This window comes from Strix aluco, chromosome 4, assembly GCF_031877795.1.
Source record: "Strix aluco isolate bStrAlu1 chromosome 4, bStrAlu1.hap1, whole genome shotgun sequence".
Taxonomy (NCBI): domain Eukaryota; kingdom Metazoa; phylum Chordata; class Aves; order Strigiformes; family Strigidae; genus Strix; species Strix aluco.
This window is the reverse complement of record NC_133934.1, coordinates 66,429,556-66,450,719: the sequence shown is the minus strand read 5'-3', so window position 1 is coordinate 66,450,719 and position 21,164 is coordinate 66,429,556. Positions and strand designations below refer to the sequence as shown.

Genomic DNA, 21,164 nt, shown 5'->3' with positions numbered 1-21,164 from the left:
GCTAGAAATGTGCGTGGCTTTACTATGAAAAATGAATTAGAGAGACAGGGTCTGTGGGGATGCCTTTTACTAGTGTAACTGTTAGAGATAGAAAGTACTAACAAGCTTTTGGACACCCATGTCCTTCTTTAGGCCTGAAATAAAACCAGCAACCTTCAAGCTACATCCAGGCTGGAAACCAGGACTCTGAGTTAAATTTGATTATGCTAATTAGTTAGGCAGCACAAAAAAAAAAAAAAAAAAAAAAATTAAGAAGCAAAGAGAGATGTTAGCAAGGGGAAAGGAAATAGAGTCATGAAGCATCTGGGACAGAAAAAGGAAGACATGTAATTGACATCTGTCAAGCTATATAGCATTAGTGAAAGAAAGGGTTTAGGGAAAATCAGGCAGTAATGTAAAGTCGGTATCTCTGTTACAGAGCCCGGAGTTTTTATTGCTCAGTAGATTTAGTCCATCCTCTATCTTTACTAATGAGTTTAACAGAGAATATTATTTACCTTTGCCTTATTTATAACCATAGACTATTAAGGCTGTAATGAAACTACTGTTATAAATGAACGGTATACTTGAAAAAATAATTTTGTCATAAATTATCATTCATTTTACTGACCTGCCCCAGTTGCTAGTTTTGAGTAAAACATGAAATGTTATATTCAAAATACAAATCTACATAAGCAATACAAAAAGTACTTCATGTGAACAACAGCAAAGGTGGGGAATCTCGTATTCCAACAAAAGAAATTCTCACCCAAGTGGGGAAAAAAAAGGTACAAGAACTGTGGGACAGCTTGATTTTGTGGTGACCTTGAGATGTCCTCCACCTGAATGGTTCCAGAACATACGTTAAAATTCAGAAAATAAATGAAAGTGCTGCTCTTGCACCCGGTTCAGTCACTTAAAAAGGTTATGTCTGAGCACATCTAATAAATACTAGGAAGTGTTTTGAGAATTGAGTGCTGCATATTATAAAAGATTTGACTAAAAGAGATGCCCTGTTACAGAGATGTCCATTAATTCTGCATAGCTATACTTCCTTATTCTGCTTGGCTAATGTTTTTTTGCAGGAGCTGCAGGGCCCAGGCTACTCATCAGCTTCTGCTTCAGGAAAGCTCCGGCACTTAGTGCCTCTCTCCCACCTGCACTCTGCTATTGTGCCACCTTCCCTGAACTTGGCCAGCTGTGTCCCTCATGTGAGTACCTGCCTCAAAATGGGAGACTGCACAGGAAATGGGGATGTTCCAAAGAGTAAAAATAACGTGGAATTTCTAAATGAGAGAGCATCTGGTAGGAGTGTCCAAGAGTGAATTCTTAACACCAAAGATGAAATCATTTTCTGTAACTTCTTGTATGTTATGGCCTTTCAGATTTTCTTTTTTTTCTGTTTGCGAAGTACATGTAAAAAACAACTGGACAATAAAAAATTCTATAGATTGTAATAGGAGTTTCTCTTACCTCTATCACCAATAACATTTATAAACTATTAAAATTGAAGGTACTGAAGGTACCGTTTTCACTTTTTTTTTTTTTGCTAGCACTTTACTTGCTGTAAATCACTTACATTTGGCAGTGAAAATAGACTTGTACGTAGTTCCTGATAAATTTCAACATCTGATTGAGCTGTAGTAACTTTCAATACTTAAATCTTTTTCCAAGCTGGTCTTCACTAATTTTGATGAATTTTATCCTAAAAGACACATCATTGTCCTTCCTTCCTTTTGTTTTTGTACATCTACATTTAGATTTAAATTAGATGCTAGTGTTGTTCTAATTTTTCATTACAGAAAACATCAACTCAAATCTCTCATGCAAAAAACCAATCTTTTGGTATTTTCTACACAGATTTTGTATAATTCTCCAAAAGGGACCTGATGTGTCTCCCACAGAAATTGGTAGAGGTTTTTTCATTAATTTTTACCTCAAAATCTGCAGGATATTATGAGTTAGTGAAGATATTTTTCAGTAATGTTTTCTGTTTTTCTTTCTGATGTTGTGACAAACATTTACATCAAGGAACAAAGGATAGTTCTGTGAAATCCTTGCAGCATCAGGCACTCCCATTCTTTTATCTTTGAGTTTATTTATACTTTTGAGGATAAGGAAAGAAAAAGGACCGATTTTTAATGTAGTACCATGGTGAGGACCTAACAGGTTGTAGGAGAACTTGATTCAAGGTCTGCTTGAATCTTCTTTGTTCCTGCATGATTAGTTATTGTACAAAATGAAGCATCTCCAACACTTGAGACAGAGACCTAACCTGGTCGATAGACTGGTTTCTTAGCTGGAATGTGGGAAAGAAGGATTTGGTCTGATGCAGTATCACATTGACCCATTATGAAGCTGAGGATTTGTTCTCTATATAAACTCTGCTGACACTAGTATGTTCCCATTGGAAATGACTTTTTTTTTTTTTCAATGAAAACATGTTAGCAAAATGTTTCTAGCCAGTTCCATCCACAGATGAAGCATAAGTCAGTGCAAGAGATGCTTTGAACATGTGAAGTGCTGAGTAGTCTGAAAAATCCAGTTCTTCACAGAAAGAAAGGATTCTTTGAACCAGGCCTTTGCCTCAAGTCCTGATCAGTAAAATGAGAATAATATTGCACTTCATGGCAGAGTGTGGCTATGACAATAAAGTGGTGCATATTTGCAGACAGCTCAGCTGTTACAGAAATGAGTGCCTAGAAAACACCCTGATATACTAGTATTTCTGTCTTCAGAGCTGTGTTTGTGTTCTGTACAGTAATACCTGGGATCACAGGTTAAAAAGGAGAAAATGGAGTTGTCACATAAGCAAAGATTATTGGTTCTGAGAACTGAAAAAGGTAATGGTTGTATTGGGGGGGATGAAGTTTTCATAATTAAAGGCTTATTTTAATGTTTTTGACCTTGAAACCGTAGTTGTAACCTTTTTACAACATTTATTCAAAACACAGATGTTAGTTGTATTTTCCTTAAGTCATATTTAGTTGCTTTACACATTTCTGTCAGATAGCTTTCCAGATAAGAGTGCGATCATATTCAGAGGGTATTTTGACATTCTTCAAGTTATCATGATCTAGCTTCCGACACTTCTTAACTAAAATTACAAAAAATCCACCCTGTTTCTAACTGGTAAGACAAGAGCAGAGGGGGGAAAACATTCAACTTTGGATGAGTATAGGTAAGAATTGAAAAAGAGAGTGCCTTTATAATACTCTGTAACTGAATTATTTTATTTCAGATGCCTTCCAAGCCAGGCATTTTGAAGGAAAAACCATTGCAGGGTCTAAAGAGGATTCCTCAAGAATTAACAAGCTCAGACTGTGACATTCCTTCTGTGGGTCTTGGCAAAGATGACAATGGTGGGAGGAAATCACCTTTAGCAACCATGAGGAATACAGTGTAAGAGTAATATACTGTTATTTTCTGTTGTGTGCTGTGTGCTTGTATTGCCTTCTAAAACTAGGATCTGGCTATTCGTGTGCTTCAGGAGCAGTATAGGATGCCTTTTTGCAAGAAAGTTGGGTTTACAAGCAAGCTTGAGATAATCTGAAAGCTTCCAAAGCTGCTGCTGTTTGCCAGGTTCCTTAGATGCTTTACGTGTTAGGGAAATAGAAGGTGACTACACCATTTGCCTTTATTCTTTGCTTTTTGCTGTTTCTGCTTTTATTTTCATTTAGAACTCCTTTCTTCTTTTTCTGCTTTATGTAAATATCCCTTCTCTCATTGTTGAAGCAGGCAATTATTTTTTTACCCAGCAAATGATAATGACAGTGGTACGTGAAGTTGAAAAATCAATACAGCACAAATTCTGATGTTTCTAATCCAGAACATAAGGATACTTCATAAAGGAAAATATAATTAATGGACTTTGATTAGACCAAATTTATTTAAACCATGACATTTCTCCCATAGTACATTCTGGTAGAACAAAATCACGTCAGTCCCAATAGCCTGTGTATTCTGGCTTTCTCTGCTTTTCCCAGGTATTTTTACTGAACAAAAGATCTGCCTGTTACCAACTTGAATGTTTTTGACAGCTTAAATATAGAAGCTTCTATTTCACAACCAGAAAAAGGATTCATGCACAGAAGTTGGTCGGTCTGTCTGATTTTTTAAGTGGTAAATGTACAACCTCTTCCTGCCTTGACTTTGCCTATCATAGATGGAGTCCTGACATAGATAGAGCATGACAATCAACAGTGTCCTTTCCCAGCCTGTACTATATAATTATTGCCTATGTTCTCTGTTTATGGTGGCAGTGGGAGAAACTGTTCTTTTCTACATATGGTTGCAAGCTTTTATGGTTCAGACCATTTGGATTTTCTGAGAATTTTTCTCCCTTGAAACAGTGTTCTCTTGCAGAGCTGAAATGAGGATGGGAGAATCCTGCACCTAATCATCTCTCAGTATACAAAGCCGTCTGTCTGTACATGACTATCTCGGTGCTGTTGGTAGTGCTAGTCCTGATGTTGTCTTTCTACATCTTTCTACACAGAGATGGTGCAAGTAGAGGATACACTGCTGCCTTCGGCCTACGATCAGATCCTTGCAAGAGGTGAGGAATCACCTTTCTGAAAAGGTCACAGACAACACAGATACAGATGTTGATTGAGCGAATACAGTAGGACAATACAGACAATATTTTGAGAAATAAAAAGAGTTGTTGTACAAAATGGATTTAACAGTTGGGAAGGAAATAGTGGTTTATGTTCTAGTAAAGACTAGAAGCTCCTTGTAGATCAAAATCCTGAGATAGCTCAATGAAGTAGTGATGTGTAAGATTCATTGTCCAGGCTTGTGTCCTTAATCTCCAAAGCTCCTGTTTCTATGCAGCACAGTTGAAAAACAAGTGAGTAATTAAACAAGTGAGAAGTAGTTCAGCAAGTGACAGTAACAATATTTAAACAAGTGAGAAGGATTACCAAAAGGCATTTGTCACCTTGGCATTTTCTGTAAAGAAAAAGATGGTAATGACGTCCACAGGACATAGCTGAAGTCCATAGAAGTTAATTAATTTCCTTTTAAATAGATACTTTATTAATTAATAGAGGACCTTTACCAAAAGATACACAAGTGGTATATGGAAAGCTGGAAAAAGATGTTTCTCTGTAGCTTCAGCAGAGCTAAGATTTTGTTGATTGTCTCTGAGATGAAGCTCAATTATTATTTTTTTCTTTTGTTCCTAGTGCCTTAGTTAAAAGTTGTGCTGTATCCAAAGTTACCATATCAGAATATAAGATGCCAAATGGCAAGTGCCATTTGCTATAAAATCTTAACTTGATTTTTTTTTTTTGTCTCTTCCAAAGCTGAGGTTGTCACAAAAAGCCTGACAATAGAGCAAGAAAGTTTTGTATGATAAAGAAAGATAGCACTTTGAATGCTTCAAGCATGCTTAGTAGGGGGGTTTGTGTAGATACAGATGGAATAGCAGAGCTGCCGGTAGGAATGGAGCATTTCTACAAAAGGTCAACATTAAATTCAGCGAGATTTTACTTCTCTGGAACACTTCCAAGTGTCTCTCAATGCTCATACTTAAAATGTGTCTAGCTGTTTTTTAAAAATTAATCAGTGATCCATCTCCATTCTCTCATCAAATACCACTGCGCTCTAAGAATTTACAGTGTCTGAGAAAAGACATAGGTCCAAACCTGGAAAAGGCAAGAATTTATGTTATGGTAGCCATCTGATGCTATTCGGTGAAATATAGGCTAAAAAGCATCTAATAACTGGAAGCTCATCTGAAGAAGCTAAATAGAGGCACTGTTGTGTGAGTAACCAGAAGGAAGATTGCAATGGTGTTATTTGTCCAAAGCAGAAGTTTATTGTCTTTTTTTCCATCTTTATGACTACCCAGTATTCATAATGAATCTAGTCCTTATTTCCCAAAGATATCCATGAAATCAGTAGTCTAAATTTGCTCCAACTCTAATAGACTTATTTTAGTGAACTCGTATAACAATTTTATGATGCCTTTTCTTCACTATTAGAATGTGGCTGCCATTGCACTCTGGTTGAAAAACAAGCTTATCTTCTACAAACGTGAAATATAGCAATCCTACTGGCACGGCTTTTGCTGTGATTTTGATAGTGATATGTTTTTCCATGTAGGGAGACTGCAGCTAGAGACTCTGCTACTGAAAGCATTGTGGAAAAGGGTACTTTCGGACCGTGAGAAGTGCTTTCACTTAGCTGAGTAACCTGCTTCTTAAAGTACTCATTTGAGGTTCACTTTCTAAGGCTTTTTTAATACAGCATCAGTCCTGAGCATGTTTGTATTCTTTTATTCATAATGCTAAAAGCTTCCTGGGATTTACAAAACAAAGCTGTGATGTTGCTTTCATCCCCCTAAGAAAGAGCTCTGGAACTTATTTACATTGTTTGCATTTTACTTATTTACATTTACATGTATAAGATCTGGAGATTACATATAGAGCTTCACATTCTCACTGTGGAGGCTAGTTAGCATCACCAAAACTTAGCATAATACTTCCAGAATGCAATTTTTGCCATCGTTTTGCTTGCAGGGATCCTTCATGCTTACATACTGCAGATCTTCAGTCCCAAGACATTATCCTGCCCTTTACATCCCTTGGTAAGTTTTCACTGGCTACATTTGAGGATGAATGTGCCATATCGATGTCAAACTGGAACATTACAGAATATTACAAAAAATACAGTCCAAATACAGTATATTTTCTTAGGTCATTTACTCAAATACCTCTTTGCAGGTGCTATTACAAAGTCTCTGTTGCACTTACTGGAAAAATCTGTATCTTGTTGCAAACCACCTCCATGGAGGCTGATACCAGCACACCTAAAATGGATATCTTCCATGGCAGTTATTCATGAGGAGCAATAGTCTTGTGTAATTAGCATGGATAACACTGTCAAATTTTGGGGGCCTAAATTTAGGCTCTTGAATTCTGTGTTCAGGTATCTAAATATGGATGTGCATTTGAGAGGCATCAGGTCATTGCAAATTCCATTGATTTCCTCCCAAGTACTGGGTGATCAGTCCCTTTTAAAGTGTGGTGAAATGAATTTAGTAACCTATACAGAAATATAAGGCTATGACTTTGACCATCAGGGTTTGAAGATACTAGTCTTAACTGACTCCTGTTTTCTTGTCCATAGATTATTCATTCTGTGAATTTTCTGTGAAAATTGACTGCAGATGCTGATATATTTAATTGTTCTCTATTAGTATTTAAGCCACTGTGCTTCAGAGGTAGGCTAGAACTCCTCTGTTTGTCCTGAGGAGTAATTACTATGGGTCCTCTTTCTGTATTTCTGAGTATTAAAGAAAATTTCCTGGGTAGTTACTGTCAGCCTTCTAGCAAACCTACTGCAACAGCCAGGGATTTTTCCTGGTTTCCAAAATAGCTGCAAGTAGTGTTTTTTACATAGTAGACTTGAGAAGTAGTAGAAAACCCCCGAATTATTTTCAAGATGTCCCAGGAGGGGTGTTAGGAGTAAGGAAACAGACTGTGGGAAGAAAAAGAGAAGAATTGTAGTAAAGCTTCCCCTCATTAGTTGCATGCAACCTTTTTTTTGGTTTTTACACACACGCTGTGTGCCATACACATGAAAATAGTTTACATACTCTGTTGATTGCATATTTCTGTGCATATTTTGTCTCTTTTCCTTATGACTCTCTTTCTGTCAGGAATTCAAAACGTATCAATCAGTTATTGGAAAGGAGTGAACTGGCAGACCTGTGTAAGCAACATTGGTTTTTTTCTGCTTCTTATACCCAAGTAATGAGATCCAAGTCAGCCCAGCAGTAATGTACGGGGACTCTCAGCTTGTTAGCAGCTATGTTACCCCCATCAGGCTGTTTTGGAAGGAAACATGAAGCGAGTAGCCAGTAGCAAAAAGCAGGCCCTACTTTTTCCTAGGCAGGTTTGCTGGCCGTTCTTCACATGACAATCACTTTTAACAGAAACAATCACGTTTTGCAAAGAGGCTATCGTCTCCTGCCACCTTGGCTACTAATAAGGAATGGAAAGGATGGAAGCGTACAGTGAAGGGAATCCAACCCTGTAACTGTTAGATAACATCAGAGCTAGTATGGGAGTTTCTCTTCAGGTGTGTGCTCACTGCTCTTTGCTTGGATATCTCCTAGGATGTGCATCCATCTTCTCAGCAGCAACTTGTTCTGTATCCTCCCCCAAGAAGGTGTCTCAGGAGGAGCGATACAGAGAAAGGTCTCCAGTACACTTGCTATTAACTGCTCCACCCGATGACCTTGCAGCTGGCCCCAGCGCCTCACCAGAGCACAGACCGTCCACAAGGAAGGTTGGCTCTCCAGAGGGTGCAGCCACGGGCCCCCAGATAAGTAAGTCTGCTTCCATTTACTGATACAAAGAGCTTGGCTGGGTTTCTTTCCAGCCAGTACAGCCAGAGAGTTACAAACTAGAATAAGAGAGTTACAAACTGTAGGTTAAATTCAGCCATTCAGCAATTCTGTAGAAACCAGTGGAGTGCCAACTATCATTCACTGATAGAGTCTTTTACAGTTAATGACTGTGGTACCTGTACTTCATACTGCATTTATTTTTTATGTACCTTTGTAAGACGTTGCTTACGGAATCAATTCACGTTACTGAACGTAAACACTAGTGATTCTCAAATGTACAGGGCTGACATGGGATTGGTCTTCCACTTGTGGTTCCAGCAAGTGCAATTACAGTATGCAAACTTATTGAAACATAATTAATGATGGTTCATTTCAAAGCACTGATGTAGTGGTTCTGGCCCACTTAGCAAAAAGCAACCTGTTCTTGCTTACATCAGACTGCCTTTGCCCTGTCACAGTTCTGTTCAAGTAGAAGGTTTTTTTCTGTGATAAATTAATTGTGAGTAAAATGTAGCAGCTAATTAATGTATTATACAAAGAGAAGAGAAGATAAATTCCGTACACTGCTAAATTTAAGAACTGGTAAATTGCTTTATTCAGGTAAATAGACTGTAGGGATGCTTAACATCAATATCTGCAGTAACAGGCAACCCAGTTGCCTCTTATCAATATTTGTAATAGTTGTTGTGGTTCCTATATCATGTTTAGAAAAGTTCTGGGGTTTACTGGAAATATTGATGTAAAGCTGTGTCTGTAGCTCTTAAGTGATAAAAATAAGCTTTCCTGCGTCACAAAATATGTGTGATGTTGATGAACATTTTCAAGGTAGTCTGTTAATTACTGCCAGTGAGCCAGGCTGTCAGGACTGCTTTATTACATTTAAGTGACAGACAGATCCCAAAATGAGTAGATGCAATAGGAAAAACAGGTAACCAACTAAATTTTCAAATAATACTTACTGAATACCATTTTTAAACACCACATTTCTCTCTTTTGCAAGGTCTGAAAATAGCATTTCTCTTAATGTGCACATAAGCACTGCAGGTAGGAGTGTAATGGAGATGCTGCACACCTAGCTCTAAGCTAGTTCTGGTACAGGCAGAAATCAGACCATAGCTCCAAGGAGCTCAAAAGGAATAATGTTGCCTGCTTCTCAGGTGGGATTTTTTTTGTAGTTTCAACCTAACTTTAGCATGTCTGTATTGTGTTGTTATTTTATTAACGCAGTCTTCTCCTCAGACCTTTATCTTTTGCATTTTAGAAATATCAGGATCTCGTCTTTATGCAGAGTGGTATCTAAACCAGCTGGGCTGAGCACTCATCCTGACTAGAACATTAACACTGTTGCTCATTGACCTTTGCTTCCCCCAGCTGTCTGGCTGTGCAAAGATGAAGTGCGTATTTGTTAGCTAATCTGTATTTTTAATGCACATTTAAGAACTAAGAAATGTCTGTTCAGAAGCAGAGCACAAATGTACATGGCATCTCCCCATCAAAGCACTGAATTGGCTATGTGAGTGAATACGTGCAAATTTCTGTACCTGTAGAACAATTCAACGTTCCCCGCAATGAGCCTTAGTTCTGGATTGCATCTGTTTTAGGAAACACGCAGACTTTGTGGCGTCGCTATCTCTGCAATGGGACATAAACCCCAAATCCTTTCCATGTAGACCACAGGAGATCTAGCAGGTCACAACTGTAATCTTCAGTCAATTGCCAATGGTTGCTCAGTTCAAAGTGGCATCACTCATTTTTTGTTCTGTTTTTTTTTGTTTTGTCTTGTTTATCTGGTCAGCCAGTTACCTCCATCACTGGGTCCTTGTAATTTTTTTTTTTGCCTCTTTTTATTTGAGAATTGATGACTGTAGCAAAAGTGAAACAGTCCAAGTTCTCGTCAGAAGAGGCTCCAGGGTGGGAAACTGTGGTTATTCATAAGGTACTGGTGTGACCATGTCAGCGTTCAGTCAGACAGGCACAATGCCTATTGAATTCTGCACTGGTCTGGATCTTCAAAGACTTGGAATTTCTGGTTTTATTCCTGGCTTTAGTAAGTTCCATCTTTCTGTACCTTTGTTTTCCATCCATAAAATGCAACTGACACTACTGCTTTCCGTTGTACAACCCTTGCAGTTTTACTGGCAAAAAGGGACTTAGAAGTTGTGGGCATAAATACTACTTTAGTAACATAAAGCACTTTTTCTCCATTCCCCAAATGAGGAAATTTATAGGCAAAACAGAAATGTGGTTGTATTTTCATTTAAACAGAAATACCACTGAGTATAAATTTCTGTTAATAACCTTGTTCTTACTCATTTTCCTTGCTACTGGAAGTTTTATTGTTTGAAATTTTATTTTCTAAGAACTTTACTTTTGATGGAATGTTTAAATAATTTATAATGACCTTTATTTTTTTTTTAATGTGTGGTAACATATTGATGAATAATTTTCTCACTAGCTTCTCAGCTCATGGAAACTAGTGAGACTACACCTAGGAGGCTACAGAACAAGATGGAAAGCCTGCAAAACCTGATGGAATCATTACAGATAAAAAAACAAGGTGCCAGGATTTACTGAAAATATTTCTATTTTATTTAAAATACCCACACTTTCCAGAAACAGTTCTTGTTACCTGCCAAAGCACTACCTGTGTTTTTGCATGAGGTCAGTTTAGATGTGCCTGTTTTACTAGCAGTACCCACTTCTACATTATCCTGCTCCTAGGAGAGTAATTAGATTAACTCCACAATGCACTGTTGCTTAGCCCCTTAACTCTAATAAGCTTCAAGATCCTTAACATTTCAAACATGGCAGCTGGTCAGGGGTGCCCTCATGTGCTGTCATGTCCAATTAAATAAAATTTTTAACAAGCTGGTGACTCTGAAAGATACTCTGAGAGCACTATACTCGAAAAATGTAGTTTCCCAGCAGTGGCCCTAGAAGTATATCCTTTCCTTCTCAACTTTTTAAAAAATCTGAGATGACCACAGTGACGATGGAGAACTTTTCAGGTTCTCTTCTTGCTCCCATTGAAGTCACTGATTAAAAGTTCATGAACTCTTGTGATGGCAGGATGCCAAGTGAGATGGAATTTCTTTGCACTTTTTCTCATTGTACAGTCCAGTTGCTTCCCCTTTTCCCCTTTAAGTCTCGCTGCATAGATTTGGGAACTTATTATTTCCCCACATCATGCAGTGCACACAGGGACATACAAGTGACCTGATTTAGGTGAAACTAATCAAATTATTTAAAGTATAAGGTAAATGTTCTCATTTTTATTCTTTGACATCCATTAACATCTTCAGTTTGCCTGTTTTCTGTATCTACATAAAAACATATATTCATATCTGTAATTTATCGAGAATTACCATATAAAAGGGGGGATGGGGAAGCCTTTTACGTACACACTAAGTAAACCTGTTTTCATGAGTGTTGGACCAAAGGTATTAATTTCACACCATCCCATAAGAGAGATTCTGAAATCAATAGCTTTTTGCCACTACTCCAGCGTTTGGTGCTTTGGGTTCACAAAGCAGATGAGGTGATGCCTATTTATAACTGGGTTTATCTTTTCTGTTAATGCCCTGCATATAAAGAATTGCAAACTAAAGTTGCATTTATAAGGGCTTGATAAGTACAGTGTAATGTGTGGGAGGATATTACAAAGGTTCAGGTGTCTGCACCTGAGGCCTCGATCATTTTAGCATAAGGTGGTGTTCAGATAATCTGTTCTTGCTGCTATTTTCAGCCATATCATCAGTGAACAGGACTCAGGACATGAAGACAGGGAAAGCAAAGGAAAAGGAGAAAAAGCTATCAAAGGGAAGACGCTGTATACTTTAGTGATTACTTTCACGTATGTACATTGTGTTTAAAATACATTATATTTTTAAAAACTAACAATAAAAGTTCAGTTTTGTAATTCTTGCATGGAACCATGACACTCTTTAGAGTTTTTACCTTTAAATGAGTGGGAAATACAGAGGAGTAATACATCTAAATACAGACTCTCTCTCTGGCATGTATTTTCAGTAGCTGTGTGTTGTGGGGGTCACTGGCCACAGGGCACTGCTGACTGCTTTAAGTGCCAGTATCTCTTCCATGTGTTCTGGATCTTGCACACCATTTCAGGTCCTGGTTTTTAGAAAATTAGTTTTGAAATGGTTTGTTGGGCGGTTTTTTTTTTCATTCTAAAATAAACTGGTTTCCCCTCCCTCCCTACTTCATGTTATTACTTCAGTAAATTCCGATTCATCTGGATGTCCCAGAACTGCCAAGTATTTCCAAGAAAAGCCACCTGCCCGTGGCTCCTGTTAATGTTGAGATAATGTGTTGAACCACATACCTACTGTTCAAGACTGCACAGATCTAATCCTATACCATGATTCCTTTAAGCAGAATGGACTCATCAAGTGGTATTTTTTACGTAATTTTCACTGCTTGTTGGGATATTTGGCTTGACTCATAATACAGAGTCCAGTCTGCCTTGGGATTAGCTTTATAATCATAGGACTCATATTTTGACTTACAGCTGAGGGTATGTTCCTAGTTTGGTACTTTTTTGCCCTTCTTCAATCCATGTCCCTCTGTAAAATGTAAAATAGGTGAAGTTTAGGCAGAAAAAAATGCATTTTGAATCTATACTGACTTTTTTTCTTGTAACAGTCTAGTATGACTTAAATACCAGGCTCCACCACCCATATTAACAAGTTTGCTAAAATAGCTGGGCATATTATTTTCAGTTGGTCTCCAAAATGCTCTTCAGCTGAGTCACCAATACAGACAACCTTCCCTTAATATGACTGCCTAAGAATAATATTTTCAAAGGTCATTCCTAGTGTAAGATTTAGTAATAAACAGGAAGGCTTGTTGAGCACACCTGGCATACTTGAATTTATTTTAAAACCTCCTATGTCTTCTGACATCTGAGGATTTTGAACCAGTGGGCAAATGATTTACTGCACTTAAAAGACTATCCAATGCTAAAAACAATTACGAAGTAATAAGATGAACAGGATCACTAAAGTATCAGATTGATGTTTAAAGCCTCATTAGTGTTTGACAATATCTCAGGGAACAAGATAGCTGTTGAAGAAAGTACAGGGGAGGAAGAACTTTGTACTCATCCCAAATTGAGTACTTTCCAGAATTTGCCATTTGATTTTTGTCTGGGGACTGTTGGTGAAGAGCAGAGTAATAGTGCTGTGCCTTCAGAGTCTAGCAAGGCTGTCTGAGAAGTTGGTCACGGAAGCTGCTGGCCTGGTAGCAGGGGAGTCCTTGGTATAAATGGTACTAACAAAACAAGGGGCAAGATGTCCCTCTGCAATAAATGGGTACCCAAGCACAGCAAAGTAGAGCATCCCCAGGGCCAGCAGGAGGTGCCAGTGAAGCAGCTTCACCAGCATTAGTGTTTTTCCCCATTATCTGCTTTCTGAAAAGCAATTATGGCCTTGGATTTGTGGCAGCGCAGAATGCCATGCTTGAATTCAAGGAGCTTACCCAGTGATTTTGCCCAAACCAAATGATTTGTAGCTACAGCTCATCAAAAGTAGCTTCATGAGCACAAGCCATGCAAATACAAGCTTGGTTTTGTTGACTTTAAAGCTACAGAACCATATTCAGAGTAGATCCAATCTCTGAGGTTTTTTTTGTTTGAGGTCATCTTGTGTGGGAAGAAGAGATCAGTGAGTTGTTCCTAAGATGTCCTCAGTTATTGTCAACAGTGTTTTGATTTAATTCAGGTAATTTTCTGTATTTCCTAATAATTTTTTCCACTGATTCTGTCATTTTTTGCAACAGTGTTGCAAGCTTAGCCAAAATGTTAAAGGCATCTCCCCTTTGCTAGGAATTGGTTGTGCTGAAAAGTGAAAGGATCATTTTAGATGGCTTGTTTATCACAGTTTGGACTTGTTTTACATATTTGATAGATCTCCCACAATTTTTGTAAGAAAAGGGTGAGGTGTAGAGAGTGAGAGCATGTCTTCACCCCATAGCCCAGCAGGTTGGAAAAGGTTAATGAAAAGTGCACTCTTAGTTGTGTTCAAGGAGCCAAGCTAAAAAGAGTTTCAAAAGACTGCAGCCCTGTGAGAACAGAAGGGAGCAGGTGGAGAGGTACAAATAGCCAGAGAGAAGGGAGATCTGCCAAGCCAAAAGGCAGCTTAACATCCTTGTGCTGGAATCCAGCAGAGTTGGGAACAGGTCTGGGCTTCCTCCCTGCCACCAGCAGAAGGCAAAGAATTGGCCTGGGGAGGCGAAAGGGTCATAGACTCGTGGGCCCTCAAGCAGCTATATATATCCTGGACTTGGCAGCACAAACAGCCCTTTGTTATTCCATGGCATACAGGTGGATGTCGGAGGACTGTTAGGCAAATCTTGACCACATCAGGACACCACAGATGGCAGCCAAGCCCATACGAGAGAAAACCTAATACCAGTCTAATATTTTTGAGTGGATCATGTGGAGAGACTCCAAACAGTAAGTTTAACTCCCAGAGAGAATGTGGGATGGGCATGGTTTTTGCAAAGGCACCTGCAAAGTGAATAGGAAGCAAACAAGTTTCAATTCAAGCTTCTGCATGTGACTTGAAACTGGCTTATGCTCAGTACCCATCCCAGCTTTAGGCTGTCTGCTCAGCTTGCTATCCAAGTGCAGCATCTAGCATTTGTACACCAAACTGCTTCACAAGTAGGAGTAGATTGCAGTTCACCTGAAAGTAATCAAATTATCTAATTTGTCAGAAGTTTGTTGTCAGCAGTATGAGCAGGTGAACTTAAAAGGTAGATCTTTGGTTGCAGTCTTTCTGGCTTTGCCAAGCTGTGAGCGAGACAGTTTATTATTTGCACAGATTATTATTTGCTTTTAGATATCCTGAGCCACTGGCTGAAAGGCTGTTAGAACCACGTAGGAATGTCAACAAGAACTTGTTTCTCTCATGTAGCTTCACTAGTTTCACAGACAGGACATTGTATTAGACAGATACCAGCCCATTCTAGCATAATCGTTTTTATGCAGCAAGGCAACTTTGTTTAAATCTACCTTCACGCTTGAGTGAATAGATTGTTCGATAATGAGAAATCACCTCTGTAAACTTGGGGAAAATACTAATCGGCTCCTCCAATAATACAAAAATCCAGAGTTCTTTCACCATTCAAATAACATTTAATTTACATAGCACAGGCCCTGCTGTGCAGGCAGCGATGTGAATGGCATAATAATTTAGAGGTTACAGCAAAAGTGCAGTGAAGGTCGTTGTAGAAACCTTGCTTGATCAGTCAGCAAGATGATGCAATCATGAGGACTATATGCATTGTCTGTGGGATCAAAGTACAGGGTGTTTAATTAAAAAGAAAATTGTTCTCAATCTGAGAGACTTCTCAGCGTTAGTCTGTTTGAAACATGTTCATCATTGCATTAGAGAATCTATTCTAGTGTAGGTTAAGTGGCTTTCTAGAGAATATCTTAATCTGATACCACAGTTAATCTTCTCAGACAAGCCTCCAATGTCTGTATAAATACACTCAAATAGCAGTGGCTGTTGGACAACTGCTTTTTAAGTTGACAATATCTCACTATTTGAAGAGCTTGCATTAATGGGAAAAAGAACTGTAGACAGCTTGAAATAACATGTTTTGCTTTGACTTCAGTGGTTTTTCAAGATCAACTTCTTTTTCAACTGTCCCTCTGTATATTAGGGATATTGTTCACTTAAATTTATAGTTAGAAGAGCTAAGTGCAAAAAATGCAATTAAGGTACCAAGCCATTAGTTCCAGCACAGTTTTACCTATTCAGTTAAAGCCCTAAATTACCGATGAAACCCACACAAACGTTTGTGTACTCAGTGGTGGGCACATGGACAGGATTTAAGAGCTTTCTCTTTATACACAGTAAGCATAACTAAACAGTAGAAATATTTGTTACAGTGTAGCTATAGCCCCTAAAATGAAATGACCCTCATGTTAATATTTATTTTTCAACCCAGGGCATGCTAACTATGCTCTATTTTCCTTTTAAGTTCATGTAGTAAGTACCTTAAGTCCCATATTAGTTTCCTGTTGAGAGAGTTGAGGACTAGTGTGTGCATATGTGCATGTGTTTAAGACCACTGAAGCAGCATGAACCACCGGCTGAATTGTCAGCTCCATCCTCTCCCTTTTGAGTCAGTTTCCAGAAATGATACTACATTCCTTCCAGACCTGCAGTACTTCTCATGCAGTAGTTACAGGGGTACTTTTCATCTTGAACAAGCAGTTACCAACAAGCTTACAGCCGGTTGGTTGACAGGTTCAGCTTCCACTAACATTTCCTACCTTGTTCTCTTCTATAAAAGGAAATGAAGGTTTCTTGAAGGAAATTAAATTTATTCACCTGGATCTGCAGGTTGCTCGAGACAACCAGAGAGCAAAGCTAGTATCTGCAGAAGTAACTGACCTACAGAACAAGTTCCTCTATCATGTAGCAACAGCCAGGAGGGGCTTGTTTTACATGAGAACATGAAAACTCCAACTTGCCAATGCAGTTGTTCATTTGCCTTAGTCTCTCTCCCTCTTCACCCTCCCCCCTCAACACCCCCCAAGATTTTCTGTAGCTATTTTGTGGCTATGCCTGCATGAGCAGGCAGCCCAGCCCACTCCCAATGGATTTGTTTCATGAAACAGCTGGTACTGAAGTCCCAGTAACATTTCAGACACTTGTTCTTCACAGCATCTCTAGTATTGTCCCCCCAACGGGATGTCCATTAACCATTAGATGCAGGAGGTAAGCCTCTGAAGCTCATCTGCCAGTCTATCACCCAAATCCATTCTATTTCACATATTCAGACTGCTCCACCATGCAAAGCAGGAAAGAATTAGAGGCAATTAGATTAGCAATGTGATACTGAAGTAAATGTTCCAAACCAAAGTGCTAATTTATGCCCTTCCAGAGCTCCTACAGAACTATGCTCTTCAGACCATAGGGAAGTGATATTTGCAAGCTAGAGCTAGGTTCCCCATGGAACAAAGAGCTTGCTCAAGTGGCATCATGTATTTGTAAACAAAAATACAAAAAGCAGGTAAGCAGAGCAGCTTCCTGCTTCTGTCATATAAAGAATATCAACTGGTTAAAGCTAGAAGTATTCTACTTTACCCGGCTTACTATAAGGCCACAACTTCAAATAAATTTGTGTTGAAAAGCCTAGTACTGAAAAAAAAACGTACAAGTTTAAGCTAAGTAGTTGCTAACAATACTGTGGTATTGTTCCTAGGTAGGCAGCATATGCCACCTAAGTCTATTTCAAAAAGAATCCTATTCCCTAGCCATCACAGCAGTCCAGGTTTTTTTAAAGCCTGCTGCCACCCTGACAAAGTAATTCATTAAGCCCAGACAGTCCTTTCTGACCTTTGCTCTCCTCTCAGCAGGATGATCTGACTATAAGGGACTTATCTGCCAAGCTCCCACTTGAGCTGAGGTGCTTCCTGGAGAGTAGGGAGTAGAGAATAAAGTACTTTGAGGTTAAACCTTTTTTACTCCAGACTGTCAGCCACTTGTCAGGAATTCTTTAGCACTAAGATTTCAGGTCACTTCTACCAAAGTTATTAAAATGAATCAGTTCACTGGTCAACTTGTAACAGACTGTCAGTCTGGAAGTGTTTATTCTTTATTCAATACATGACATAAGTTAAAACACTGAAGTCCCTATTACAGTGTTGGTAACCACACTTCCTAGTATGCTTCAAAAGCCCTAAGCAGTCAGTACAAAGATGCATCCCACAGCCCCACTCAAAGCAACACGAACTCAAACCCAGGGTCCAGATTCACCTGGACAGGCAGCTGCTCAGAACGCTACTCACGCCTTCACAGCCTACCCCACACGTCTTCAGAATGCATTTGAGGTTGATTTTGCAGGTTGCCAAATGATTTCCTGATGGGCATGGCAGAGATCTGCTGCTCAGGCAGTTTAACCAGGTTTGATACAGGATTCACAGAGCTCTGCACTTGAGAAGGTCTCCTACTGAAGAAGGGGTAGAGTTTAGGGGCTCTGTGATTAATCTAAGCAGGCTTGCCATTAGCTAAGCAGCTTCCAAAATCCCATTAATGATATCCCCACCACTGATGAACAATTTGATCTTCATGTTCAGTCACTAGGGTCCTGTTACTGCATTCTTCCCAACGTCTGACCTTCCCATTCTCCACCAAGATAAATTTCCACTCTACTTTGGTGTCTACTGGCAGACTAATGGATTCAGACCAGAAGCCATCCTTGTCACACTTGAGGGGAACGTAGCTGTGCCACTGGCCGAGACACTCATGGTCACCAGTAACACCAATCAGCTGAGCGTCAGAGTGCGTGATGTAGTGCACACGGAAAGTCACATGGATATTCTGAAACATGGGGGGCACGGCCACAACTCTCTTTGCTTTCAGGTCCCCATCAGGGCAGTCTCCGTGTTCCCATTCCTTGCTGTCGGAGTCTTCCACGCTGCCATTCTTGCCAGCATCCCCCCAGGCCAGGTGCTCAGAAACCACTTCCCACTCTTCCTGGTCCAAGTCCCTACCCTCAGCCAGCTGACCCGTCTGCTCCTCACTTCTGTCCTTACAGACATCATCAGAGGCTCCTGCCACGTTCATCGCACACCATCCATCACTTGCCTGTCCCATCTGGGGTCTCGCTTCGCCTGCCTGGCCGCTGTGTGCATGGGCTGGACGCTCCCTGGAGCCGGTGGCACCCTGCTTCGGGAGCAGCTGCTCCACCTCCAGAGGTTCGCCTGAAACTCCACCACTTGGAACGTGGTTAAGCTCTTTCCTCGGTACAGCCGCCAGACCCTCTCCTGGCTTCCGAGGGCCGGGCAGGGCACCAGCCTTGGCCTCCAGCAGCGCTTGCTCCCCGCTCGCCAGAACATCCTCTAAAAACGACATTTAAAACAAGAATGGCTTAAGCAACGCTCTTAAGCTTAGCGGCCGCAAACCCCCGTCCTCGCCGGCACCCTTGGGCAGACTGAGACACTCCGAGCATCGGCTCCCCCCGCCACCAGCCCCCCGGCCGGTACCTGTGGCCGCCACCTGGCCTCTGGCCCGCCGGGGCCCCTCGCCGCCGCCCGGCAGCCGGGCCGCCGCTCCGCCGCCCTCCTCGCCTCGCCCGTCACCGCCGCCGTACCAGAGCCAGGCGAGAAGGGCGGCCAGCAGCCCCACCACCAGCGCCGGCCACAGTCCCGCTCCCAGGCAGCCCCAGCCCCAGCCCCAGCCCCAGCCCTCGGCTGGGAGGGCGGCGGCGGCGGCAGCGGCGGCGGGGGAGAGGGGGGGCGGAAGGTGCGGCGCGGCGGCGGGCTGCCGCAGGACGGGCGGGCCGCGGTCGCGGGCCATCACCGGGCGCTGGCAGCAGGGCCACCACCACCCCCCACCCCCCGGCGCCGCTTTAAGCCGGGCCCCGGCCCCGGGGAGGAGCTCGGCCGCGGGGCGGGATCGGCTCCCCTCGCGCCTGGCGGGGCCGTCGGGCCGCCCCCAGGGCGGGCGCGGGCGGCTGAAGGCTGGGATAGGGCAGGTTGGAATAAAAAAGTCAGAAGTGAGGTGAGAAAAAGTTGAAAGGCTCACTTTCTCCTCTCTTCCTCCCCTCCTCCCTTGTCTGCCATCCCTCTTTTCCTTCTCTTTCCTCATTTTGTCGTGCTGCGAGTGTTGTAAACCACAGATAATGGAAAAATGAAGGGAGGTGACACGCAAAAGTTGAGGACCGAATGCTTGAGTTTCCTATTTTTGCATAAAAGCAAGCATTGGAGCTATAGTAACTGCAGAATGTTGTGAAACTTAATTCTAGCAGCACTGGTGGCCCTAGATTTATATGCTCTAATGGGGGTGCGCTGAGGGTGACTGGTTTGCTTGTACTTTTAATGTTCGTATTGATGAAAATCCAGGCTTTCTCTGGTATCCCTGAGAAGTGAGATGAATTCACTACTAAATTTGTAACTTCTGCATCATACTCTGATGACTACAGTTGGATTTCTTAACATTGTCCTGCTCTCCTGTCTTCCATATTATGCTCAGGAAGCTTTTTTGGACTACCAGGACTTCAGAGTCCATTAGTGCAGAAGATATTTGACATTTATTTTAACTTACCTTCATTTTACTACCCAGTTTCCCACTTGAAGTCATGATGTCAAATTTATTTCAAAATTAAAAGGTTATACAGATAAAGCTTACTAGGAACCCAAGAAATGTAGTAAATGCAACTTATAACTTTGTATTTTCATTGATAATTCTGGAGTGACAAACTGTAAAAATGTATATCAGTGTAGACTATTAACACCAAAGATTAACACCAGAGAAGGAGTTAGGGGAGGCAGTTCCATTCAGTTTTGACTGCTGCCTTTTTAAAATCCATTCTCTTTATCTGAACGAAGATATTGTCATTACTTGATTTCTAAAGCCCACTGACGAGATTTTATCCGCTGTCTCATTAGAAAAGAGAATGGCTAAGTGGATGTCCCAATAAGTCTATTTCCAGTGTGTGAACTTCTTAATCTTTCAGTGTCATTTAGAGCAGTGCTACCTCAGCTTAACAGGACAGTAAATGTCATTCGAATTTATAGAAGCACAAGTGTGCAGTCTTCGTGGTGAAGTTCTCTGGCTGATACGGAACATGGTGGCCTGTGCAAATACACAGAATTCATGATCTAAATATTTTTCCTTTCTTCGCTCACCACGGTAGCCAAGACACCTTCTCTGAAGCCCTCCTCCAACAAAGTGCTGAGCTTGTGCTTAAGCAAAAATATCTATTTTGGTACTTTGATGTGTGGGATGCGTTCTGGCATGTGCTAAACATGCACTGCTCAGATCTTCTGCTCAATAATACAGTG

General features: G+C 40.7%; 2 protein-coding genes across 2 annotated transcripts in view; one reads left to right on the top strand and one right to left on the bottom strand.

Annotated features, from left to right (window-relative positions):
* The window catches only part of CCDC158 (coiled-coil domain containing 158), a 34,444-nt gene extending 22,184 nt beyond the window's left edge, over positions 1-12,260 (top strand). The window contains 6 exon segments of the mRNA XM_074821278.1: positions 1,065-1,190; positions 3,221-3,381; positions 6,507-6,574; positions 8,108-8,320; positions 10,797-10,898; positions 12,087-12,260. Of these exon segments, the coding sequence (XP_074677379.1) occupies positions 1,065-1,190; positions 3,221-3,381; positions 6,507-6,574; positions 8,108-8,320; positions 10,797-10,898; positions 12,087-12,181 (765 nt within the window). The 3' untranslated portion in view covers positions 12,182-12,260.
* Positions 12,261-17,934: 5,674 nt separating this feature from the next.
* Positions 17,935-20,093, bottom strand: STBD1 (starch binding domain 1). Its single transcript, XM_074821472.1, has 2 exons — positions 19,365-20,093; positions 17,935-19,220 (listed from the first exon to the last, which is right to left on the bottom strand). Exons 1-2 carry the CDS (start codon positions 19,966-19,968, stop codon positions 18,409-18,411), a joined length of 1,416 nt encoding a protein of 471 aa, XP_074677573.1. The 5' UTR covers positions 19,969-20,093; the 3' UTR covers positions 17,935-18,408.
* Positions 20,094-21,164: the final 1,071 nt, after the last annotated feature.